This window comes from Heterocephalus glaber, unplaced genomic scaffold, assembly GCF_053883595.1.
Source record: "Heterocephalus glaber isolate CG9 unplaced genomic scaffold, H.glaber_assembly_v1.0 deba00001481, whole genome shotgun sequence".
Lineage (NCBI taxonomy): Eukaryota > Metazoa > Chordata > Mammalia > Rodentia > Bathyergidae > Heterocephalus > Heterocephalus glaber.
Genome location: NW_028258317.1, coordinates 55,604,843 through 55,632,376, shown reverse-complemented (window position 1 = coordinate 55,632,376; position 27,534 = coordinate 55,604,843). Strand labels below are relative to the sequence as shown.

General features: G+C 37.7%; 1 protein-coding gene across 3 annotated transcripts in view; it reads right to left on the bottom strand.

The window, feature by feature from the left end:
- Tmc1 (transmembrane channel like 1) overlaps positions 1-27,534 on the bottom strand; it is a 455,769-nt gene that overhangs the window by 43,774 nt on the left and 384,461 nt on the right. For all 3 annotated transcript variants that reach the window (XM_087184103.1, XM_087184105.1, XM_087184104.1), the window contains one exon: positions 7,490-7,632. In XM_087184103.1, coding sequence (XP_087040229.1) covers positions 7,490-7,632 — 143 coding nt within the window. The remainder of the gene's footprint in view (positions 1-7,489; positions 7,633-27,534) is intronic.

Below are 27,534 nucleotides of genomic sequence, written 5' to 3'. Positions count from 1 at the left end.
AGGTTGTTTTCCTTTAGGGCTTGAAACACATCACTCTAAGCTAGAGAATTTTATCTGTCTCTCTCTCAATCCCTTTCCTTTTCCCAATTTTCCTTAGTAGCTACACTCCAACGATCCAGTTGACTTAAGATTTGTGAAGGCATTTATCTGATTTATTAAAAACCTCCACATTCACCCATAAAATAACCAGATGACCCCAGTGTATAAATGGAGCTGCAGACTTGTGCTTGAAGGCAAGGAAAGCAGTATAAAAACCTTAAAGATCACCATAAATGTGATTTCCAACTCCCCTGGAAAAACAAATGATGTATTGAGATTGCATAGATAAAGAAGTTCAAAACCACAGCTGTTTGAAAAGGAAGGGTTTTTTATAAGTATGTACTTTTTTTTTTTTTTTTTTTGCTCTGTAGAAAAGAGATAGAGCTGTATGTAATATTTTATATCTTTCAGGATCACACCTTAAAAATGTGTTGTGGGCACAGTTTGAATTTGTTCTCCTGCTGTACTCCATTCACTGTTCCACACCTTTTCCTGCCACATTACTATTTTTGCACCTTAGCTGTGCTCATCCAGTTAGGACTTCCTTCTTAGCTGGGAGACCATCTTCAGCCACAAAATTTCACCAATGATAAAGGTCCATTCAACATTTACCTGACAAGGGGCCATTTTTACTTTAGGCCCTGCCCTTTTCTCACTGATAAGGTAAAATAGACATGGTGCTATAATGATCAAATAAACAATTTCCTCCCTAGGTTTAATCATAATGACTATCTGATTTAACCCTTTTGGACCTGAAAGAAAAAGGAATTTGGTATAGTTCAGAATTCCTCATGGTGTCTTAGCTTGGACCCTGGAGCAAATCCAGTGGAACCTGAGCCCTTGCCTTGTCTAGGTGGTTTACTGCTGGAGGATGTCCAGCAAATTATTTCATGTCTTTGAGCCACAGCCTCTGCATTCATAAGAAAGAGAGTAACTACTTTGATCTTTTGCTAAGTCTACATGTAATTAACATTTTCAAAGGGTAAAGTGGCAGACTGATGATAATAATTAATAAATAAATAATAATTAATAATTAATTAATTAATTTTCATGTATTTATTTGGTATTTCTACTTCTTTGCTTCTTGACCCATTCTGCCAGTCTATTTCTTTTGATTGGTGAATTGACACCATTATCATTGATGGTTATAACTGAAACATATTGACTTGTCATTGCCATGACTTTTTCTTTTTGGTTTCTCCCCCTTTACATTTAATTTCTTGTCATGTCCAATGGGTTCATTCTGCTTTGATTCCTGGGGTTGTGATCCTCAGTGTCTGTTCCTAGGATATTGTGTAAAATTTTTTGGAGTGCTCGTTTGGTATTCACGATGTTCCTAAGGTGGTCTTTGTCATGAAAGTATCTTATTTCTCCATCAATTTTGAAAGATAGCTTTGCAGGGTATATCAATCTGGGTTGGAGGCTGTTTTCTTTTAGGGCTTGGAATATGTCACTCCAAGCTCTTCTTGCCTTGATGGTTTGTGTTGAGAAGTCTGCTGTGATTTTGATGGGCTTTCCTTTGTATGTGATTTGTTTCTTTTCTCTGACTGCTTGGAGAACTTTGTTCTTCTGTTGAGTTTCTGGAATCTTATACAATTATATGTCTATGTGTAGATTTTTTTCATCAAGGCTATTTGGAGTCCTATATGCCTCACTTATCTGTATGTCAAGTTCTTTTCCCCTGCTTGGGAAGTTTTCTGCCATTATTTCTGTGAAGAGTTTTTTTATGTCATCTGCACTCTCTCCTGTTTCTTCATTGACTCAAATCAGTCTTATGTTATTCTTCTTTGCATCATCTAGCAGCTGCTGCATTGATTTCTCATGTTCCCTTATAATTTTGAAGCAATTTTTCTTTTCCTTGTCATTAATTGCAATCTTATCTTCTATATATGAAATTCTGTCCTCACATTGGCTCATTCTGTTATGTAGACTTTCAATGGAGTTTTTCATCTCCTGGAAATCTATTTGCATCTGTTTTATGGATTCCATTTGTTTCCTATGTTGAGATCCCATCATGTTCCTCAGCTCTTCTCTAGGTTTATTAATCATGTCTTGCACTAGGGGCACAATTTCTCCTGTTATCTGAGAAATTATTTCTGATTTCATTTTTTCCAGATCCCCTTTTGTTACCAGTTCAGTGGGTTGAGGTGGTTGAGTATCAGAGTGTTCCATCTCATTTCCCTTTGGGGTTGCTGTAGGTGATCTGGAAGTCTGGTTTTGAGAATTATTTAGGTGTTTTCTCATTTCGACTTGGGGGGCGGCTGTTGGCGCCTGCACAGATTTCCTCCTCTGACCTGGGAGAGATGGGATGGGGCTGGGAGCAGCGTTAGGGATGGTGGCCAGGAAGCTCCTTCCGCTGGACCAGGAGCAGCAGGATGGCAGCGAGAAGCCCCTACCTCTGGGCCAGGAGCGGTGGGAGGGATGGTGGCCCGGAAGCCCCTTCCTCTCGGCCAGGAGCAGTGAGACAGAAGGTGGCCCAAAAGCCCTTTCCTCTGGGCTGGGAGCAGTGGGAGGGATGGTGGCCAGGAAACCCCTTCTTCTGGACCAGGAGCAGTGGGACAGTGGCTCAGAAGCCCCTACCTCTGGGCCAGGAGTAGCAGGACTCAGGACCGTGGTCTGGTGGTCTGGTGTCCTCTGCGTCTTTTTGAGGCCAGCCCTATTTACCTTCCAATAAGCTAGGGTAAGGCATCAAATTCATTATTAGAGAAACCAAATATTGTCATCTCCAGTGATGATATCTCAGAGAAAGAAAATATTAGACTGTGTCCTCCAAAGACTGTGCTTGGTTTTCTCTACTTAGAAAAGATTCTTTCAAAGAGAAAACTTTCAATGGTGATGAGGTGAAAGGGAAGGAGGAGGAATCATTTTAATCCTGAGGTACCATGGGAGGGTGGTAATAAGTTTGGGCAAGGTATCAACTACATCACAGGTGCCTGAATAAGCAGATATAAAAGAACGAAAAGAAAGTGGATGGAGCAACAACAATCTAGACAGAGAGGAGGAAATAAATTTTCACTTATTTAGAAATGATGTCAGAGGCTGGCAATGACTCAAAATCTTGGAATATGCAAAATCTTATAAGACAAAGACTTGGTTTTGATAGGTTTAGTTTTCTTTCTGTTTTTGTTTTTATTTTCACAAAATTTCAGAGCACAAGAATTATATCAAGGTCATATAACTCCAACAGAATTTGCCAATCAGCAGGAATTTAAAAACTGAAAACATCCACACAGGACAGGCTAAGGAGAGACACTTGTCATCAACATAGATGCATCCTCACCAGAACTGGAAAAAATAAAGGCTGAATTAGAGGATAATCTTCAAAACTCAGTTCTGCAATTTACTGACCATATGAGTTTAGTCAAAGTATCAAACTTTGCTAAGCCTTAATTTCTTGATCAATTCAATAGGAACAACTAATACTCACTTAACCCCACCATACAAGATGCATGGGAGAAACAAATTTTTCTATGTAATAAGAAGCACAATACAGATAGGTGGCAAGATGTGGTGGGTAGAAGATACATTTTTAACTAGAAAAAACTAGGTTCCAGTAGTTACTGTGGTCAAATAATATTAGGCATGTAATCTAGTTTCTCTGAGCTTTACTTTATTATATGTAAATTTGTATAATAGCTACTTTGTAATGTGTAAGAGCTAAAGGTAATGATAATATATTACAAATGCTCTGAGAGTGTTAATTATTATTATTGTTTAAAATGTAAATTATGGTTATCGTTTCAGGTTCAGAAATCTGGATAATATATTGCCAATTTGCCATACTGAGGCAAACTTATATGCATATTTTGAGGCTTGTTAATAGCACATATAGGTTTATGATTTGTAAAAGATAATATATGTAGACAAAATTTTTAATATCATTTAGAGGTTATATATGACACATGATTTAAATATTAAAGGACGTTATTAGCCTATTCTTTCTGCATTATTATTACTAGGCTCATTAACAGAAAAGTCTTAATCCTAGGGAGTCCTACAATAGAAGAAAGTCTTAGAAAAGCCTATTGAGATAAGAAAGACATCAAGGAGTTTCTTTAGTCATGCATTCCTCAAATTATTAGCTCCTTCCAAAAGTTTAGCTGCTGTAAAATATATCAGTAAATTCCAAATTTTTTAGTTTGTAGAATTGCTTTTAATGGTAACAGCTAGGTTTTAAAAGCAAACCAAACTTACTTTGGGATATTAAATTTCAAATGGATGAGGCCAACATATGAAGGAAGTGATGTCTTCCATGTCATGTAACTTTACAACATGATGCTATGCTAATTTGCCCTTAATAATTATGCAACTGTATTTACTATAAAGATTTCTAAGCTTCTAATGTGGTTAGGGTTATACACTGTTCTGGAAAAAAAGAAAAGGAAGAAAGGAGCTTAAAACTATAGTGATCAACCATCTCTTTTTGGGGGTCTGGGGTGATTCCTAGTATGCAAGACTTTTAGTACTAAAACTGGGAGAGTTCTGGGATAGCAAAGGTGATCGCTCTAAATCCTCAGAGTATTTCTTAGCCTTTTATCTCATTTTACCTTCTGATTTACCTATTATATAATTACAACAGATATTTGCCTCTATTTTATGAATGAGGATGCTGAAGTTAGCAATATGGACAAGACTAGTCCATAGCTGATTTGAGAATTCAGATATCCTTTTGTTTGAGTAATATATCTCATAAATTTGATTGGGGTAGAAAGTAGAGATGGAAAGAGATGGTAAATGATTTCATATGATCATTTACACCTCATCAACTCTTTTTCTACCAAGTATTGTTCCCAGGGCTAGGAGTAAGGGTGGGAGACATGTATTGCTTTTAAATTCTTTGCTATATAGGCAGGTGATTGAGTTTATATCACTTGCCAATAACAAGTAACCAAAGTGCCATGCCAGACTAAGGGGCCAAAGCCAGGCTGGCGTTGCATAACACAGATGACTATGAGGGGGGAAATGTAGAGTTGGGGCCTTTTAGCTATGTTAAATGGGATCTTTGGGCAAATTTGTGAGAGCCAACAAAAGCATCCTCTAGAGCGGCATTGTACAATATGGTCATCAACAGCAAAATGAGGTTACTCAATATCTGAAAGACTTAGTCCCAAAAAAACTCTATAGCAATTTTATATTAATTATTGAAATAATAATACTTTGATACATTAGGCTAAATAAATTATATTACAAATTGTTTTACCTTGTTCTTAAATTTCTTTTTACTCTACATTTGCAGTACATAATGATAACATTCCTTGTGTGGAGTTGGTACATATCATAACACGTCTTCATTCCTTTTTTCCTCCCATTTTCCTCCTCACCCCCATATCTTAATCCCCTTCCTATTAAAAAGAGATGTTTCCCTACTTCCTATTGTTTAGCTTTTATTTTGCTCTTGTTTACATTTTGAGTTTCTCAGATAAAAGAAACTATGGGATATTTAAGCTTGTGTGTCTGATTTATTTCACTTAACATTATAGTTTCAAAGTGCATCCATGTTCCAACAAATGGATCTATCCTTTTATCTTTCTTTATGACAGAGGAGTACTCCATTGTGAGTAAATACCACATTTTCTTTATCCACTCATCTGATGACGGACACATAGGCCACTTCATGATATATTAGTCATGTATGTGGTTTGCCTTCTACAATGCTGTTCTGGCTTCTTTAAATTCATCTGCTAGAAAATGGTTGTATTCAACTCAAATCTTTAACATACAACTGTATAACCATATGTGACTTCCCTCCCCTTGCTTTATTTGGTGATGCTGGGGATCAAATCCACGCGAGGTAAGGGCTTTACCACTGAGGTACATCGCCAACACAGTCCTCTTCTGGGGAACTATTATGTGACCTCAATTTCTACCATAATGGCTTTACTTGGTTATTGAATAAGTCTGTGAATAATGGTTATCATATAGTCCTAATAAAATGGTAAACTTTTTAAATACTTTTAACATGCCAGCATATTTACATATTTTGTATTTATGGGCTTTCGTCTATTACACCTATTACACCTCTAGCAGAAATAAGGAACAGGAGCAAATTATTGATGTTTGTACAAACTAACAAAAAAGGTACAGATGGGAACCGAACCTAAACAGAATGGCCCAAGATCTCACTAAGGCAAATAGACTCTGCAGAGTCACTAAAAGAAGCTGAGAGGGCTGGGATGTAGCTCAGTGATAGAATGCTTCCTTGAGGTCATGGGTTCAATCCTCAGTACCACAAAAAATAGTTGAGTACAATAATTAGATGAACAAAGATATTCTTCCCCATGGGCCACAGAAATTAAATGTTCAACATGGAAATAATACTCATGAAGGGCTCAGTAATAGAAATGTTATCTTTGACAATTTTAGTTCAATTACACAAGATGGTCACAAGAACAGAAAGTATCTTGGATTTTTAGAATGTGGTGGTGCTTTATCCGATAGACAGATACTTTATTTTGGGGTCTCTGATTATATTTGGACAAGTTAATAAATACCTTGGAAATGGGGTCTCCAATAAAGTACGTTTCAAGTCCTGAGGGAGCTTAAAAAACTAAATATGACTGTTTCCTTGGGAGCAATCAGAAAATAGGTAGGCACAGAACACAAGGCATATCAGAGGCTGCTTCAGAGAGCTCCTGCTGTGCACAAGACCCCTCCTAGGCCCCAGAGCAGAGATCCTTCCCACAGTGAGGCAAAAGGCCAATTTGCCTTGTGTATAGTCAAATAAAAGAACAGAGCTCTTACATGAGATGTTTCAACTTTACTCCTGAGGTAGTTCAGAAAATTGACTAAAGGATGAATTTTTTCACAACCCTAAGTAACTGCTAAGCTTCTGCAGGATCTTTAAGAAAGGTATTATAAATATATTTGTGGCAGGAGGAAAAAAATGAACTGCAATTTTAGCAGTTCTCTGGTGAAATTCATTCCCGTACTCTAATAAATCCTTTCCCAAGAAAAACTATGCCTATACAGTGGATCAAGATGGTCTCACTAGGGGCCATTTGTTTTTTCTGTCTTACACAGCTAAAATTTTTTGGATGAATGATTATTCTGGCTTTTAAAAAATGAACACAGAACAGATCCTTCCTGTTGAGCTGATTGTGCAAGTCACAAGCCTTTCTGCATGCAAAGAGTCACGGCTCTTTCCCTCTCCTGACAACACTGATTCACAACTTGAGGTACAAAAAGGCACATTTTAAAATATACACAAAAACAAAATAGACATGCAACTATCACTCTGACCCAGTAGGACAACCCAAAGGCCTGTGTTTGTGTTCATTTTGAGGATATAATAGTCTAATGTTAGTTTTGGTATTAAAGCTACATTTCATTTCTTATAAACTCCACATCCTCTAGCTATGACATAGAACAAAATTATACCTAATTCTCAAGTCACTTTCCTGTTTGAGTCTAGAAATCATCATTTTCTTCCCAACAGAAAAATGAAACTTACGCTTTGAGGACAACCACAAAACTGTATCCAATGCACATAATCCCCACCAGAAAATAGGAGAGCGGCAACCTGAAATTCAGCCATCCAATCGTTCGTTTATTGTCGTAATAGCCATAAAAGAGGACGGAATATTGTGCCAAGCCCTAAAATCCAACAACAGAGTCACTTAGCAGATGTTGTGAAGAGCAACTCAAAGGAAAAGACAGATTCTTAACAGAAATAACAAACAACATTAAATTTTAAACTTGGGTCATAGCTCTGACATCATCTCTATTCTTTTGTTCCATAGAATGAATGTTTCAGCTGCCACATTGATTGGTACTTCTTGTTTTACTTAAAATTCAATGTTTCTAAATGGACAAAAATGTTAACCAAATACAGGCTTGCTCAGCTGTGAAGCCATTACTGTGAAATGCCCATTGATAGAAACATCAAAATAAGCTTCATTATCAATTTGAAGAGTATGCTCAATATGGGTGAGGAAGGATGTGTTCTAAAATGTACTTCCTCTAAGGGCTGGGGCAGATTCCCAGATCCAGTGCCCTGAGCCATAATTCGATTCGTTCTCTTTAACCACAGAGGCTGCACCTCAGCTTCCACTTAGCAAAAACAATGAGCAGGTGAGAAGACACTAGAACCAATCTGCATGATCTATTCATCAAAACTATAATAGCATTCACTCATAACAAATATGTTCATTGTGCATTATGTTCTCCTTCCTAAAAACTGTCTTCTAGGATTGGAATCATCATCTCCCAAAGCAACCCAAATAACCCCTTTTTATATGCAGAACATTGGCTTTATGATATTTATTTTTCTCTTTCTCACATTTGCTGTTTTTTATTCTTAGAATTGAAGCATTGTTTCCATATTGCCATATATCTTTTCCCCAGATCCTCTCTGAAAAATCATTTAAAATTATACCTGTATCAGTCACCTTCCCCATCGGTGGTCACAACACCCAACATTCACAACTTAAAAGAGAAAAGGTTGAATTTAGCTTATGGCTTTGGGAGATTCAGTCCATAGTCAGCTGGATCTGAGCCAGGAACATCATGGCAGAAGGGTGTGGCAGACCAAAACTGTTTGGCTCCTGGCAGCAGGGAACAAAGCAGGGAACAGCTCCACAAAGAAATGGACAAGGGATCAAGTACGGTACCCAAGGTCACACCTGTATGACTCACCCAGAAATACCTCATGTTCTACTAATTTGCTAGACATTTCTAAATCCAATGGAGTTGACATATCAGGATTGATGTCACATTATGCTTTATGAAATGAGATGATAATAACTTGTCTATTTGGGGCGTCTTCTTGAGATCCACATGAGTCAATCTTGAATCTTTGAAAATCTAATTGGTTACTTTTCCATCATTTATACCAACCTAGGATTGAGACTTTGAAGGGGGGCATGAACAATAAGATGTTAACTCCTTAAAGAAGAATTAAGTAATTTGGAAAATTGCCTTTAACAAAGATCAGGCTCAGCTCAAATCAGAGGTCAGTGGAGATCTGAAAAAAAACTATTGCTTTCAAAATTTGTGGTAAGAACTAACAGAAAATTTTACAGGAGCTGGTGGGCTTACCTATGGCAAGTATGAGATGAGCAAGTTGAAAGTAAGTATGGAAGTGCTGGAGTTTCTCTGCACCACCTAGGCCTGAATATGTATTTTTGCACTTTAAAAAAAATAAATTCACTGGGTTTGGTGGCACTTGTCTTTAATCCTACGTACTTGGAAAGCTGAGTCAGGAGGATCCAAATTTGAGCCCAGTCTGGGTAATTTAGAAATTAAGCAAGACCCTGTCTCAAAATAAAAAGTCTGGAAATATAACCCAGTGCAAATTCCTGGGTGTGTGATGACTCAAGAGGAACACAGAAGGGCCGGGGATTTAGCTCAGTGGTTCCATCGCTTGCCTTGCAAACTCAAGGACCTGAGTTTGATCCCTGGTACCAAAAAAAAAAAAAAAAAAAAAAAAAAAAGAGGAATATAGGAGTCCAGATTAAAGTTTCTAAGTGTGTATGACAAGGTGTGGGTAATTCAGTAAGTCAGACTGCCCATCCCAATGTGGCGGGACACCATCCAACCCACTGAGAGTCTGAATAAAATGAAGGAATGAACAGAGAAAGGAGGAGTTTGCCCTATGTTTTTCTGCCTTACTGCTTGACCTGGAACATTTCATCCCATTTTCTGCCCTCAGACTGGGACCCACACAATCAGTTCCCTGGCTCTTAAGCCTCCCAGACTCACTCTGACTTAATTGCTCTATTGGCTTCCCTGTGTCTGTAGATTGCAAAGGTTATATTATGGGACTTCTAAGCCTCAGTAATTACATGAGCCAATTCTTCAAAATAAATATCACTTCATGTATAATAAATCTATTGTTTATAGCAATGTATAAGTAACAGATACAATATACAAAGCTTTCTATAAGAAATATAAATATATTAATTATATGGTCATATTTCTCTGGAGAATGCTACTCTTCAACCCAAAAGAGCATTTGTGTTAAAAACAACTAGTGAAACCTCAATTAAGGAGCAAGTAGGCTAATCTTAAATCCAAAGTCAGAAACTGCATACACATAAATCATTCATGTGCCCAATACCCAGAAATCTTTATCCTCAGAAAATATGCACTGACAGGATTTCCCAGATGCCAGTTCCACATGTTGTTCTGGCTTCACATTTATCTGGTGAAGGTTTCTGCTTCCTCTCTATCATGTTAAATCATTCTACCCTGGACCTCCATGCTGGTTTCTTTGTCCCAGCACAACAATAACAAAACCAGGTAAGTGTAGACTCTTGGCCTCTTGCTTAGTTTAAGGATTATATCCAGAAATGTTTACCCCACCCCATGGCTTTAAACTCCTCCTTTTTTTTCTCCAGTAACTGATGCTCACCCTATTTCCTTGCCACACTCCTGACACACGGTATTAATGGTTGCAGGAATAATATCAATCTATATGTGTGTTGATGTTTAGCCTTTGTCAAACACCTTGCTTCGTCTCCCCTCAAGAATCATATGAAGTAGCTGCTACTGAGGGCATCACTTCCTCCACGCTTGCTGTTTCACTCCATATGGAGAAGAGCCACAATACGCTGCTTCTAGCTGTTCTTCACTGCCTTTCTCAAGCCCTCAGAAGTGGGAACCAATCTGACCATTGAGCAAAACTGAAGAAACAGGGATCACTCTTTCTCTTCCCGAGAGTACTCTGTGTTCTGTCCCTGCAAGAGAACACCTGTCCTGCTAGCAAAGTCAGCTGTGAAGCCTACTTGTCCATAAGGAGATGCCCCTTGTTTAATGTGCCACATCCTTTAACAATGACGAAAGCGACATGCTGACCTCCCCCTGCCTTACTCTTCGATTCATTTCTGGTCAGCTCACAGCCTGGCTAGACAATGGAGGCACTGTCATTTCCCGTGATCTGGCCCCTCCCAACACACACAAAGATGCAGACATTACTACTCCTGTACCTATTTTACAGATGAAGAAACTAAGCTTTAGAAAGGGTAAGCAACTTGTCACATTCACATAGCTAGTAAATAATAAAGTCTGAATTTGAAGTGGGGCAAATCCAAGTCCCATGTATTTAACCACGATATTTCTTCTCCTGTGCTTGCTTTGTCTCCTAAGACTCATGTTGCATTAGTGCCATCATACCTCAGGAAAAGAAGACCCCTTGCCAACCCATCATGTACTTTCATCTGCACCCTGGATTGGTCCTTGGTGGTTGGTTGCAGGGCCTCTTGGGAAGGACTCTGGGAATTCTTTTTGAAAAGGTTTCAGAGGGCTTTGTCCTCACATCCATAAATATTACAACCTAACATCTTCTTTCTAACTCATAATTACAGTATTGGAAAGAAAAGACACCCTGAAAATAATATGAAAGGCAAAAGTAGATACATAACAAGCATCTGGTGAGCTTGTTAGATTAGCACAATAGCTCCTGGGACAGCTCGCTCATCTGGTATATGTGCGATTCGACATATGTTCAGTGGCCAGTGCTTCATAAATATTAGATCACAACAAAAGTGGGGAGGGCTTTGGTTTATATTGGTAGGGGGCATGCTTTTATTCATGAAGCTTTCTTCAATTTGCCTATTTACTATACATACAGTGTAAATGGGAAAGGCATTATTAAAGAGCACAACTTTAAAAAGCCTTATCAAATCCATCGTAGGAGCATGTTGAGGTTTGGCTTTACATGTGAGTTGAAAGTCATAGAAGGGGAATATCCCTCCTCCCCACCCAGTGGGCATGCCAGCCTCTCTTTCCATAAAACTAAAGCAGCAGACATCTGGGAGTGACTAAAATAGCAATGACTCCTAGCCCAGCCAAGGTTCTCGTGAGCTTCTGTGTCAGCACACCCTGCTTTCCCTGTGCAAGCCCCTCTCCATCCAAAAATCTGTGACAAAGAAATCACAGCCAGAGCCAAGTTTCAAACAAGCACAAAAAATTCCTGTCCAACTCTGGGGTTCTATGTTCACATACCATCTACTGAGACTAACTTCTGTTCGAATATTGTGGCTGGTCCAATTCATCATTCCTGACACATTTTCACAAGGGAAAGAATGTTTTGCTTATGTGGTCACTAGAAATCAACTCAGGTATTTATTTATCTAACCTTTATGGAAAACTTAGCACTTGCCAAATATTGTATCTAGATGAAGTAGGAGGCTGGATTACAGAGATCCCCCAAAGAGTTCTGCATTCAAAATATCCACTTCATAAGTATTTGTCACCTGAAATTACATCAGAATCCCATCCTTTATGGTTTCTTATGATAACAAGTAAATACACATTATTAAAGACAACCTTCTCTTATGATGGTAAATGAGTTCCATCAAACTTAGCAACTCTTTAAATTTGTAGTTACCATCAAATCATTGTTTTGCAGTAAAAAAAGAAAATAGCAACGTCAAAACTGATGGAAATGGGAGATACAATTTATGAAGATGTCTGCTGAAGGTTTGTGAGGTGCAACTGGTACAGGAACTGAGTGAGGGAACATTTCTTCTTCTCTCTGAGTTGTTTTCATCATTTACATCTTATGATCTCTGCTCCTAAGGGAAGAGCCAGCTCACTAAGGGCATGTGAAATTTACATGCCTAGATTCGTTCCCAAGAAGTCTGCCAGACTAGTTGGCATTATGTCACCAAAGGACTATGTATTGATCTAAGAATCTCATCTCTGTCAACCCAGTGTGGGGCTCAGCCCAAACAAAGGCTGTGGAAAAAAAAAATCATGCTGTCTGTATTTTAAACTCCACTGAAAACTAAGTAACAGCAATGACAACAACATGAAGAGTTCTGATCCAAAGTAGAGGAGTCAGTCACTCTCAGGGCCAATAGACCCCTGTAACAGCCACAGAAGTATACTGATCTCCTTCAGAAGCCAGATCCAGCTGCCACCCATCTGTATCCATCAGGATGCATCATAATCTGCCCAGTGGGGTCACCCACAGCACACACTCTCCCCAACAATGAATGAGCATCAAGGGGAATTCCAGACAGAGCTGGGTAAGGTTTCGCCAATATGGGACTCCTGCAGTGGACATACTTTTTCCAGATTCACCGTCACCCTGGCCAAGCCTTTTTCAGAGCAATATTTCAGTCTGAGACTCTCCATACCCAATCCTTCCTTCCTGGTCTCCTTCCTCAGTGGCAGACTTCATAGCCATCTGAATGCTCTCCCCACCTACTCCTCTCCCACTACCCTTTAAAACTACTTTCCCCCAAATTCTCCTGCATGTAATATGGTTCTATAGTTTACTTCTCAGGAAACCTTAAACAACCCACTCTTTTTAAATGACTCCTTGGAAATAAAGATGCATTGGAACTACTGAAATGTACCTAAAATAACATTGTTATTCTATGTGTAGATCACAAAAATATCTCTCCTAAATGTGCCCTACACAATAAGAGATGAAGGAACTTAAGAGATTTGAAATATGTTCCACATCAGACACCTACACTTTGGAAAATAATTATTCAAAAGATATATTGATGTTGGTTAAATAATAAACTGAATTCCCTTACTGATATTTACCTCTGACCAGTGTCCTTTGAGGACCAACTTCCTTCATGGATCAGTTGTAACTGAAAAAATAGTCTCGGGATGATATGCTAAAGTAAAACAAACAAGCTTACATGAAACACAGCCAGACTTCAGTTAGAATTTCAATGTTTACTTGAATTATTTGTGTTGTCTTTGGCAAATTAATTTCTCTAAGTCCCAAATCCCTCAGCTGTAAAAAAATAATAATTTCTGGTTTTGAACAATTATTTTGGAGATAAAATTTAATGCCTGTTCCTGTTCAAAACGTAATAGTGTTAATGTTCATGTCTGGGCCTTCCTATGGTTTCCCCTACATCCTACACATCTATGATGACAAGTAGAAAAAAGGAAGGTTGGAACAGAAGAGGCTTCTAGATCGATGTGTCACAGCTCCCAGTGCAGAGTAGGAGGCTTCTGGGCCAGCCTACCACCACTCCCAGCACAGACGAGGTGAGCCACACAAGCACCAGCAACATCCCCATCAAAATGAGAAGACATGTAAACAAGCCTCAGAACCAGACTTCCAGATCACCTACAGCAACCCCAAAGGGAAATGAGATGGAACACTCTGACACTCAACCACCAGGACTCCCTGAACTAGCAACAAAAGGGGATCTGGAAAAAATGAAATCAGAAATAATTTCTCACATAACAGCAGAGATTATACCCATAGTGGAAGACATGATTAATAAATCTAGAGAGGCCACAAATAAAAAAAAAAACGAGGAGCTGAGAAACATGATGGAATCCCAATACAGGAAATAAATTGGGTCCATAAAACAGATGCAAACAGATTTCCAGGCAATTAAAAACTCCATTGAAAGTCTACTGCAGCAGAATGAACCAATATGAGGACAGAATTTCAGATATAGAAGATAAGATTGCAGTTAGTGACCAGGAAAAGAAAAATTTCTTTAAAATTGAAAGGGATCATGAGAAATCAATCCAGCAGCTGCTAGACGATGCAAAGAAGAATAACACAATACAGATTAGACTCAATGAAGAAACAGGAGAGAGTGCAGATAACATAAAAAAAATTGTTCACAGAAGTGACAGCAGAAAACTTCCCAAGAAGGGGAAAAGAACTTGACATACAGATAACTGAGGCATATAGGACTCCAAATAGCCTTGATCAAAAAAAATGTACACACAGGCATATAATTGTTAAGATTCCATAGACTCTACAGAAGAACAAAGTTCTACAAGCAGTTAGAGAAAAGAAACAAATCACATACAAAGGAAAGCTCATCACAATCACAGCAGACTTCGCAGCACAAACCCTCAAGGCAAGAAGAGCTTGGAGTGACATATTCCAAGCCCTAAAGGAAAACAGCCTGCAACCCAGATTGATGTATCCTCCAAAACTACCTTCCAAAATTGATGGAAAAACAGATACTTTCATGACAAACAGCACCTTAGGATCTTCATGAATACCAAACGAGCACTCCAAAATATTTTAGACAAAATCCTAGGAAAAGACAATGAGGATCACATCCCCAGGAAGCCCAAGAAGAATGAATCCACCAGGCATGACAAGAAATTAAATGTGAAGGGGGAGAATGCAACAAAAAGAAAAAGTCATGACAATGATAAGTCAACACATATCAGTTATAACCATCAATGTTTATGGTCTCAACTCACCAATCAAAAGAAATAGATTGGCAGAATGGGGCAGGAAGCAAGATCCAACAATATGCTGCATACAAGAAACACTCTTAATTCAAAAAGAAACTCAGAGACTGAAAGTTAGAGAGTGGAAAACAATATTCCATGTGATAGGAACCCAAAAAAAAGCAGGAGGAGCAATCCTCTTTTCAGATCAAGCGGATATCAAGCCCACACTGATTAAGAGACAAACAATGATACTATATCCTTGTAAAGCGAGCAATCCAAGAGTAAGAGATGAAAATAATAAATATCTATGCACCAAACACTAGTGTGCCCAAATATATAGAACAAATACTAATGTTCATGAAAAATCATATAAGCACTAATATAATAGTAGTGGGGGACCTCAATATCCCACTGTCACAAATAGATAGACCAACTAGAAAAAAAACAAGCAACAAAATACTAGAACTCAATCAAACTCTTGAACAAATGAACTTAACAGATGTTTACAGAGTCTTCCACCCATAAAATCAGAATACACTTTCTTTTCAGTTGCACACAGGTCATTCTCCAAAATAGACCACATACTCGCTCATAGAACATACTTACATAAGGGCAAAGGAACTGAAGTTATCCCCTGTATATTTTCAGACCATAGTGCAATGAAATTGGAGATCCACAGAAAAAGAAACTTGAAAAATTTCATAAGCACATGGAAATTGAACAAAACACTTCTGAATAACCAATGGTTCACAGAGGAAATTAAAGAAGAAATCAGACAGTTCCTTCAATTAAATGACAAGGACAATACAACATATCGGAATCTATGGGACACAATGAAAGCAATCTTACAGGGGAAATTCATGGCAGTGAATACACATATTAGGAAAACAGAACGAGCCCAATTAAACAACCTGATGCTGAACCTCAAGCTTCTAGAACGAGAAGAGCAGGACAAACCCAAAGCTCATACAAGGGGGGAAATTACAAAGATCAGAGGAGAAATCAATGCAATGGAGACTAAGAGAACAATATAAAAAATCAATGAAGCCAAGAGTTGGTTCTTAGAAAGAATCAACAAAATTGACAAACCCTTGGCCAGCATTATCAGAAAAAGGAAAGAAAAGGCCCAAATCCATGCAATTAGGAATGAAAAGAGTGAAATTACAACAGACCCAGCAGAAATTCAGAGGATCATCAACACCTACTTTGAGAACCTATATGCCAGTAAGATGGAAAACACAGAAAAAATGGACAGATTCCTAGACACCTATGGATTATCAAAGTTGAATGAAGAAGACCTAAAAATTCTAAACAACCCAATATCAATCAATGAAACTGAAAATGTAATTAAAAACTTACCAACTAAGAAAAGCCCAGATCCTGATGGCTGCACTGCTGAATTCTATAAGACATTTAGAGAGGAACTCTTGCCACTACTGTTTAAACTCTTCAATGAAATTGAAAGGGAAGCAATGTTCCCAAATTCATTCCTGGAAGCAAGCATCACCTTGATCCCCAAAGCAGAAAAAGACCCAACTGAAAAGGAGAACTATAGGTCAATCTCACTAATTAACATAGATCCAAAAATCCTTACTAAGATACTTGCAAATAGAATGCAGAAGATCATCCAGAAAATCATAAGCCCTGATCAAGAGGGATTCATGCCAAGGATGCAGAGATGGCTCAACATACACAAATCAATCAATGTAATACACTATATCAATAGAGCCAAGGACAAAAACCGTATGATTATTTCCATAGATGCAGAAAAAGCATTTGACAAAATCCAACATGCATTTATGATAAAAACCCTAAAAAAAATTGGAAAAGATTGTCTCTACTTCAATCTGATAAAAGCCATCTAAGAAAAACCAACAGCCAGCATCATACTAAATGATCAAAAATTGAAATCCTTCACACTAAAATCAGGAATAAGACAAGGATGTCCACTATCACAACTCTTGTTCAGTATAGTTATGGAAACATTAGCCACAGCAATTAGATAAGAGAAAGAAATAAAAGGAATAAACATAGTAAATGAAGAAGTCAAATTATCATTATTTGCAGATGACATGATACTCTATATAGAAGACCCCAAGAACTCCACCAAAAATCTTCTAGACTTAATTACCTAATTCAGTAAAGTAGCTGGATACAAGGTCAACACACAAAAATCAATAGCTTTCCTCTACATGAACAACAGACGCACTGAGACAGAAATAGGGCACATAATTCCTTTCATAATAGCATCCAAAAAACTGAAATACCTAGAAATGAACCTAACAAAAGAAATCAAAGACCTCGTCTCTGAAAACTATAGCACTCTGAAAAGAGAGATTGAAGACGATATCAGAAAATGGAAAGACATCCCTTGCTCCTGGGTAGGAAAGATCAACATAGTGAAAATGGCCATACTTCCAAAACTTTTATAAAAATTCAATGCAATCCCAATTGAAATCCCAGCAGCATACTTCATGGACCTTGAGAAAACAATCCAAAAATTCATTTGGAACAAGAAGTGACCCAGAATACCAAAAGCAATTCTAGGTAACAGAGACATGGCAGGGGGTATCACACCCCCAACTTGAAACTATACTACAAAGCTACTGTGATAAAAAAAACAGCATGCTACTGGCAAAGCAACAGACCCGAGGACCAGTGAAACAGATTAGAAGATGCAGAAACAACTTCAGACACACTCAGCCACCTCATCTTCGACAAAGGAGCCAAACACCCTCACTGGAGGAAGAATAACCTCTTTAATAAATGGTGCTGGAGTTGTGACCTTCATTGTCTTTTTGTAGGATATTGCTTAGAATTGTTTGAAGTGCTGGTTAGTGACTCTTCCTTCCCAACCCACTGATGAGCTCCAGCCGAGTCTCTATCTATATCTCTTCCTATAGTTTTATACCCAATCTATAAATGGAGTCTTTCCAGATTCCAGCCTGTAATTCTGATCTCTCCCATTCCCCTCCTGTCACCCCTACCACTTTGGACCTTTTCTTCCCATTTCAAATTATCAATTATTCATTTTAATCATTTTAATCCTTAATTACACTTTCAGTTTTTCACACTAGAGAAACTATTCAGTATTTACATATGTGTGTCCTATTTATTTCACTTAAGAGGACTGCCTCAATATGCATCCATTTACTCTTAAATGTCTCTAGTTTCTAGTTCTTTATGGCTGAGTAATACTCCATTTTATTAAAAAAAAAAAACCCACATTTCATTATCCATTTTCCAATTGATGGGCACTTGGGCTGTTTCGAACTTTCAGCTATTACAAACTGTGCTGCTATAAACATGGGTGCACATATATCGCTGTGGTATGATTCTTTTAATTCTTTTGAGAAGATACCCAGCAGGGGAATAGCTAGGTCAAATGGGACCTCTAACCCTAGTTATTTGAGGTATCTCCATACTGATTTCCACAGTGGTTGCACCAGTCTGCACTCCCACCAACAATGGAGAAGGGTTCCTTTCTCCCCACACCCCTGCCAGCATTTGTTATTCGATGATTTCTTGATAGCAGCAATTCTTGCTGAGGCGAGGTGGAATCTCAGCTTTGTTTTCATCTGCAACTCTCAAATAACAAGTGATGTTGGACATTTTTTCTTTTATTTATTTGCTGCTTTTATTTCTTTGTCTGAAAAATGTCTGTTCATCTCAGATGCCCATTTTTGAATTGGATCTTTGAATTTGGGTGGTCTGATTTTTTTCAGTTTTTTATAGATTTGAGATAGTAGTCCTTTGTCTAAGGTACAGCTGCTGAAAATTTTTTCCCACATTGTAGGTTGTCTCTTAGCTCTGTTGGTGGTTTTTCTTGCAGTGCAGAAGCTTTTTAATATGATGAGATCCCATTTGTTGATTCTTTCTCCTAGCTCCTGTGCTACTGATGTTTTGTTCATAAAGTCTCTTCCTATGCCAATATCTTCAAGAGTTCTACCTAACTTATCTTCCAGCAAATTTAGTATTTCTGTTTTAATATTTCGATCTTTAATCCACTTTGATCTTAGTTTAGTACACAGTGATAGTTATGGGTCTAGTTTTAATCTTTGGCAGATTGAAATCCAGTTTTTCCAACACCATTTATTAAATAGGCTATCTTTCCTCCAATGAGGGTTGTTGGCTCCTTTGTCAAAGATGAGGTGGCTGAGTATGTCTGGAATTGTTTCTGCATCTTCTAATCTGTTCCACTGGTCCTCAGGTCTGTTTCTTTGCCAGTACCATGCTGTTTTTATCACAGTAGCTTTGTAGTATAGTTTCAAGTTGGGGATTGTAACACCCCCAGCCATGTCTCTGTTGCCTAGAATTGCTTTTGCTATTCTAGGTCTCTTTAGGTTCCAAATGAAGTTTTGGATTGTTTTCTCTAGTTCTGTGAAGTATATTGTTGGAATTTCAATCAGCATTGCATTAAATCTATATAGTAATTTTGGAAGTATGGCCATTTTCACTATATTGGTTCTTCCTACCCAGGAACAAGAGTTGTCTTTGAGACAAGGGATGTCACTGAGATCAAAAGAGAGAAGAGTGTGTTTCCATAAGAAGCACATACAACTATTTACAGTACACAGTACTAGATAGGGTGATAAATGACTGTTACTATTTTATGTACTTATCATAACATGCTGTGCTTTTCATCCTTTAGAGCAAAATCTTACTTATATAAAAGAGTTTACTGCAAAACAGTGTGTTGCTATGCCAGTGGTAGCCTCATGTATCTCGTGTTAAACTGCTTATTTGGATAATATCAAGGGGCCATCACAGATGATTGACGTATACATTCTCAGTTTGCACTTAGAAGTTGGCACTCTGTGTGGTACTTTGTGATGCACATGGATGAAATTGCCTGATAACATATTTCTCAGATTATATTTCCATCAAGTGTCACATGACTGTATTGAAATTTAAATTTTAAAAATTTGGCCTATGTGGAATCTACTAGCTAATTAGAATTTTCTTTCTAGACTATTATTTGTTCAATATTAGATCTGAAAATCTTTCAAAAACAAACATCCTTTGATGTCTTGTTAATGCTTGAGATTTTTTTTTTTTAATTATATGGAAAAATGTTTAAGTACTTTTCAGTTTTGCTTTGGTGGAGTTCTACTATATTTTAATATTATTATACTTTTTTTCCCTCGCATTGTTTTTCTTTGAATAATTTTAATTTCTGTATATGTGCGTTCAGTGAATGATAATAAAGTTATACATTTTAAATAAATAAATGGTGCTGGAAAAATTGGGTGTCAACTTGCCAAAGATTAAAACTAGACCTATATCTCTCAACATGCACTAAACTAAAATCTAAATAGATTAAAGATTTAAATATTAAAACAGAAACACTAAACTGGCTGGAAGAGAGTTTAGGAAGAACTCTTGAAGACATTGATGTAGGAAAAGATTTTATGAACAAAACCTCAGTTGCCCACGAACTAGCACAAACAATCAACAAGTGGGATCTCTTCTTACTAAAAAGCTTCTGCACAGCAGAGAAACCACCAACAGTGTGAAGAGACAACTCACAATGTGGGAAAAAATTTTCACCTGCTGTCCCTCAGACAAAGGTCTACTATCTCAAATCTATAAAGAACTTAAAAAAATCAGACCTCCCAAATTTAAAGGCCCAATCCAAAAGTGGGCATCTGAAATGAACAGACATTTCTCAGACAAAGAAGTAGAAATGGCAAATAAATATATGAAAAAATGTTCAACATCACTGGTCCTTCGAGAGATGCAAATGAAAACAATGCTGAGATTTCACCTCACCCCAGAAAGAATGGCTGCTATCATGAAATCAACCAATAACAAATGCTGGTGGGACTTTGCGGAAAGAGGAACCCTGCTCCACTGCTGGTGGGAGTGTAGACTGGTGCAAGCACTGTGGAAATCAGTATGGAGATACCTCAGAGAACTAGGAATCCCATTTGACCCAGCTATTCCACTGCTGGGGATCTTCCCCAAAGAATTAAGCGATTCATACCACAGTGATATGTATGCACCCATGTTCATAGCAGCCCAGTTTGTGATAGCTAAAACTTGGAAACAGCCCAAATGCCCATCAAATGGAAACTGGATAAAGAAAATGTGTTTTTTTTACAAAATGGAGTACTACTCAGCCATAAAACATGAGAAATTAGAGACATTTATTGCTAAATGGATCCACATTGAGGCAATACTCTTAAGTGAAATAAATAGGACACACATGTGTAAATACCAAATAGTTTCTCTAGTGTGAGAAACTGAAAGTGTAAATATGGACTTAATGGTATAATAGATAATGTGAAATAGGAAGAAAAGGGGCAAATGGGAAGGGAGGGATAGGGGAAAGGAAAGAAGGAAATGGAATTAATATGAGAAAATGAAAAAATGGAAACAAAGTCTTTGTAAATAGGGAGGAATTGAGGGGTTGAAGGGAGGGCTGGGCAAGGGTGAAAAATAAGAACCAAGAGAGATTATGTAAAGGTGCAAATTTCCAATGATGAATGTCATTATATTGTATACCTAAAATGTACCAATAAAATAAATTTTTTTAAAAATGTACAAGATGTCATCCGACTGAGCTGCTGATTGCATTCCCCTTTATCCACAACTCAGATCTGTACTCATATAGCTGACTGTCTGGTCTTTTCTTACATTCCTTCCAAATTCTACCTTGTTCCTCATCTTTCTCCATACAAAGATATAAAAAGTGCATGTCTTTTTCTCTTTATCAATCATATATCCTTGCACCTCCACCTGTTTTATACCATATATCCTCTTCTTACTGACTGCTTATTATGGTTTATATCTGGATGTCCTCCCAAGTCTCAGGCACTCAGAGGTGGGGCTTATGTGTTACCAGGGTGCTAGAGCTGGCTTGTTGTTAGGAGGTAGGGTCTGGTTGGAAGAGTAGGGATCACTGAGATCATGGCAGGGAAGGGTTTATTTTCCTCCCTGGCTCTGCCCTCCCTTTATCCCCTTCTTGTATGCCACATGATGAGCAGCTCTCCTCCACCTTGTCCCTCTGCCATGCCATCCTGCCTTGGAGCCAGCCAACTATGGACTGAAACATGAGCCAAAATAAACCACCTTTCTTTGTCAGGTATTGTGTCTCAGCAATGAAAAAGTAACTAAGGCATTCCTATGGCTTGGATCTTGACTGTCCCTTAAGGGCTCATGTGTAAAAGGCTGAGTCTTCAGGGTTGTGCTATTCAGATTTTGTTGGACCTAGTGGAACGTCCATTGGTCACTCGGGGAAGGCCCTTTGATAGGGATTATAGGCCCCCAATTTCTTCCTCTTTTCCTTCCAGGCCACGAGGGAGCTTGATGTACGACACACGTCCTGTCATTCCTATATGGCACCCTCAGCAGAGGCCCAAAGAAACAGATCTGCCTTGTCTTGGTCTGGACCTTCAAAAACTGTGAGCTAAAGTAAACTTTTTCTCTTTATAAGATAATTATCTCAAAACTGTGAGCTAAAGTAAACTTTTTCTCTTTATAAGATAATTATCTCCAGAATTTCCTTACAGAGACAGAAAAAGTTGATTAATACACTGACTAAATTCATTTTAATTCAGATGGTATTATTTCTGCCACTTTGATTCATAGACACATATTAGATAATCTTATTTTTTACTGTTTTCATAAAAGGGATTTGCCTCCCGATCAGTAAGAACCATCACTAGGCCCTCAATAAAAGTATCAAAAATATGATGTTTTATAAATCGTAAGCTGTGACCCACAAGACTGACTGACCTTGCATATATTAAATGGTACATGACTACTTTTAATTAATCAGAATTTGGAGGAGTTCTGTGGTGAGTGCTTATGAGTGACAGAAAACTGAGTTTCCATGAGGCTGGAGTGCAGACTCCGAGAGTCCCAAATAAAGCTCAACACATTAGTAGTTTCTCACAACCTTCCCACCTCCACCGGAGTTTTTCTGACCCTTTCCATTCAGTAGGCCCCTCTGCCAGAAGAGGTCATGCTTGTATCTATTTTTACAGTGTTATGTAAAGAGGAACTTAATTTTTTTCTCTTCTTTACCTCCCATATAGAATTGGGATATTAACCTTCTTAGAAGAAACAAACTAATTCATGGCCCAGTTAGACAGTTTTAGGATGATAGCCATCTCTGCCCTTGGGCTGAAACATGTCTTTTCTTCCTGGTGTCTGTGGGCTCTTTGGAAATCATAATTGTGATTGTGAGTTTTCAAGTAACTTCTGGATGTCTGGTCAATGGTTTCCTGCATGGTGAAATGATAGATGGAAACTGGGCTCGTCTTATAATTCAGAGTGGGCATCTCCATGGGGTCATTGTTCAGAGTAACACGTAAGAAATCCAGGCAAGAAGAAATACTGAACCTGTCACTGTATTTGAGAAGCTGATTTCTAAATGGCAAGCTTACTGTACAAGGTGGAAATGGGCTCCAACTGTTTCCATTTTAAAATAGGTAGAGCATTAAACCACCAGTTAATGTTCCAGAACAGTCAGCAAGAATGCTGTTGGAAATTATAACAGGAAGATTATTAATGGAATACGGGAAATGAAAAAAATGCTAAATTAGGCAATGCTCACCTAAAAGACCCAGAGCTTCCTTCTGAGAATCAGTTTTCCTGTCTTTACAAGGTGGGACATAGAATGGAAGATATTTAGAGGCATTTCCACTCCTAAAATTCTCTTACTTAGTGAATTTCCAGCCTAAAACTGTAGCTCTCTCCGGAGCCTCTGACAGCATACGAGGTCGCATGTTCTCGGGTTAGGGTTAGATGCAGTAATAAGAATCTCAGCCCCATAGTTTATCACCTATGAAATGTGGGAGAAAACATCAAAGCCCACCAAACCTCAGTCCCCCAATTTGTAAATTAGGGATAGCGAGGTTAGAATGAAGATTAGATTACAGTATAATTAGAAGAATATTCCAGTTATTAAGGTATGATTTCAGCTCCAGACCAACCCCTTGGTCTGATGAAAGTATTGCCTCCACCCTACACTTTTTTTTCGTTTATTCCAGGATGGACTGAAATCTTTCTTCTGACAAAAATGGAACAAAAAGGAATATCTCTATAATGGATCAAGATCTTTCCTTGACAAATTGACAATAAAATCTTGGCAAAAAGAGTGAAAAAGCTCTTTATATCACAAATTCAAAAAACTCATAAACCACATAAAACTTCTTAAGACAATAATATTAACATGTCTACAAGAACAATCAGATTCAATGAATAATTTGATAATCTTATCACCTGCTTTCTCTGAATCCTTCAATGACTCTTCATTATTTATCATTCATTTAAAGTTATCTAGGAGGTATTTTTGTTACCTTGCACTTCATGATTTTGGCCTTATCTAATATAATTAGCCCTACATTCTAATTCTGTTTCCTAATAGCTGTTTGCCTTTTGGAAAGTTATGATTCTTTTATATATAAAAGAATATTTACAGTGTGCTAATATCCCCTGTGCTACACTGTATGTTCTTTCAGGCATTACCTTACTTAACACTCTTTGGGGTAGATACTATTTTTTTTTCTATTTTACATATGAGAACACTCTCACATTCAGTTTTGAGATAAAAATGCTCACCATAAAAAGCATTATGTAGTGAATGGTCTTATCTACCAATTACAGCTCACTGCTAAGTGAAATAAGACAAACAGAAAGACAAATACAACATGCTAACACTTGCATGTACAATCTAATCAACTCAACTCATAGGAGCAGTGAGTAGAATGATAGTTACCAGAGGCTGGGGTTGGCAGGGGGAGGGGTCAGAGAGATGATAACCAAAGTTTACAAAGCCTCAGATAAGGGGAATAAGTTTGAAGCTATTGTACAACATGGTGAACACAGCTACTACTGACTACTACACATTTCAATATCATCAAAAGAATGGATCTCACTGGGTGTGGTGGCACCGACCTATAATCCCAGGTACTCAGGAGCCTAAGACAGGAGGATCACAAGTTTGAGGTCAGCTTGGTCCATTTGGGAGATCCTGTCTCAAATTTTTAAAAAAATGTGCTGGGGATGTAGCTCAGTGACAGAACACACCTGGTTTCAATCCCCAGGAAGACAAATCGGGGGGTGGGGGTGGGGTGGGGGATGTTCTCATCACAAAAATTTCTAATATTTGAAGTAATGGATAGGTTAGTTCACTTGGTTTAATCATACCACATTGTATTGGAAAATCATAACATCATTTTGCGCCCCATAAACATAAATATATATAACTGTAATTTGTCAATATCTAATAAAAAAGAAAATGCAAATTAAAAGGACAAAAAGATACCGTTACACCTCCAACAGGATGGGCATATAATTAAAAAGACTCAACATCATCAGTTGCTAAAAATTTAGACAAACTGAAGTCCTCACTTTACTGCTGTGGAAATATTAAATGGTGCAGCCATGCTGGAACACTAGCAATTTCTTAAAAAGTTACATGTATGCTTACCTAGTAATTCCCTTCTTACTTATCTCTCTAACAGAAATGAAAGCATCCTTTCACATAAAGACCTGTGTGCAAATATTAATAGCAGTATTCTTCAAAATAAAAAAAAACTAGAAAAGGTGCAAATATCCATCAACTGGCAAATGGTTAAACAAAGTATGATACAGCCTCACAATACAACACCACACTGCAATAAAAAGTACTGGATTACTATATATGTCACAGCATGAGTGAACCTGATGCGTAAACATAACACCAAGTGAAAGACATTCAAGAGTCTAAATATAAAAAAAAAGTCTAAATATCATGTGATTCCAATTATTTTCTAAAAATCTAGAAAAGGCAAAACTATGGAGACAGAAAGCATGATCTGTGGTTCCTGAGACTGAGGGTGGGAGGAGAAATTGACTACAAAAAGCACAAAGGAACTTCTTGGGAGGTGACAGAAGTCTTTTAAAATTGGATTGTAACAAGATGTGGTGCCACAGGCCCATAATCCTTGCACCGGAGAGGCTGAGGTAGGAGGAGGCTGATTTCCAGACCAATTTGGGCACTGAATTACAGTGAAACCCGGTCTTAAAAAAACAAAGAACAACAAAAAAAGAAAACTGGATTGTGATGAGGGCTCCAAAACTATTTGCATTTATCAAAAATTGTTGAACTATACACTTATATTGGGTGAATTGTAGTGTACTAGTACACTACAATAAAACTACTAAAACTTTTTTTAAAATAAAAAAGTAAGAAAGCAACATTTAACTCAGTGACCCAGGCCTGCTCAAGGAAAATTAGCAACAACTTCCTCAGGGCTCCCCAATACCTTCCTTTTCTTCTCTATGGTGCTTAGAGCATACAATACTACACAGCAGTTGCCTGTGTATCTTTTTCTATTCACATGAGTGTCTTGGGGTCAAGAACAAGGCCACTCATTTTTCTAAAATGAATGCATTTTTAATATTCAGTAGATAAATGCTGAACTGAAATGAAAAGTTCAAGGGGCAGGGGTCACTGAAGATGCCAGATGCCAAAATTGTTGATGTGTCTTAATTTTATTCTGTAGCTTGCTTACTTCACTCTGAGATTAGGAAACTTTCTCAAGGTTTGCCTCTTCTGGCACTGATTGTGAGGAATGATTTCTGTGGCTTTTTCTCAAGGTTCTACAAATCCTCCCCACCCCTGCTCGGGACTGTCAATCAACAAGATTCATTAAGTCTCCACGGGGTGAGGACAGGAGTAAGGGCTGAGATGAAGATGTAGCTGCCCCAATCCCTTTTAGGAAACTCACAATTTAGGATGCTACAAGTAGAAATCAAAACATCTATGAAATACGTACATAAACAGCATGAAGAAGACATCTGGTTTTTTTCTCCTCCTTTATTCTATAGCTCAAATAAAAATCCTGTTCTCATTTTCTACCCTCCAAATATTTCTTGAATTATCAATTTCCAATCTCTGTCTTGCACCTTTCCACTCATATGCTTCCAAATATCTCCAATCTAGCCACTATTTTTAAAAGAATGTATGGAATTATATTACTGTCACAAACTTGAATCATTCTGAAATGATTTTTAATGGGCAGGATTAAACTTCTGGCATAGTAAATGAGTAATGCTCATTTTACCCCTATTGTGGCATAGTATCCATTTGGTGGCTACCATGAAGTAATCTTCAGCATTATTTAAATGTTAGAATTTGGTATTTTTTAGTATCTAACATTTTGCTTCATTTAGTACTAATTTTTGGTTAATACTGAGAAGGCTTGCTTACAAAGCAGGGAAGTTGATATAAAGTGGAAAACTAATTCCCTAAGAATCCAACAAGATTTCCCAAAAAGTACATTTCAAGGTTTTTCCTTTGTTCTTTTCCCAAGACAAAGATAAGAATATTATATTCTTCAAATCTTTGAACTCTGAGCTCACCTTCATTGAGTAGTC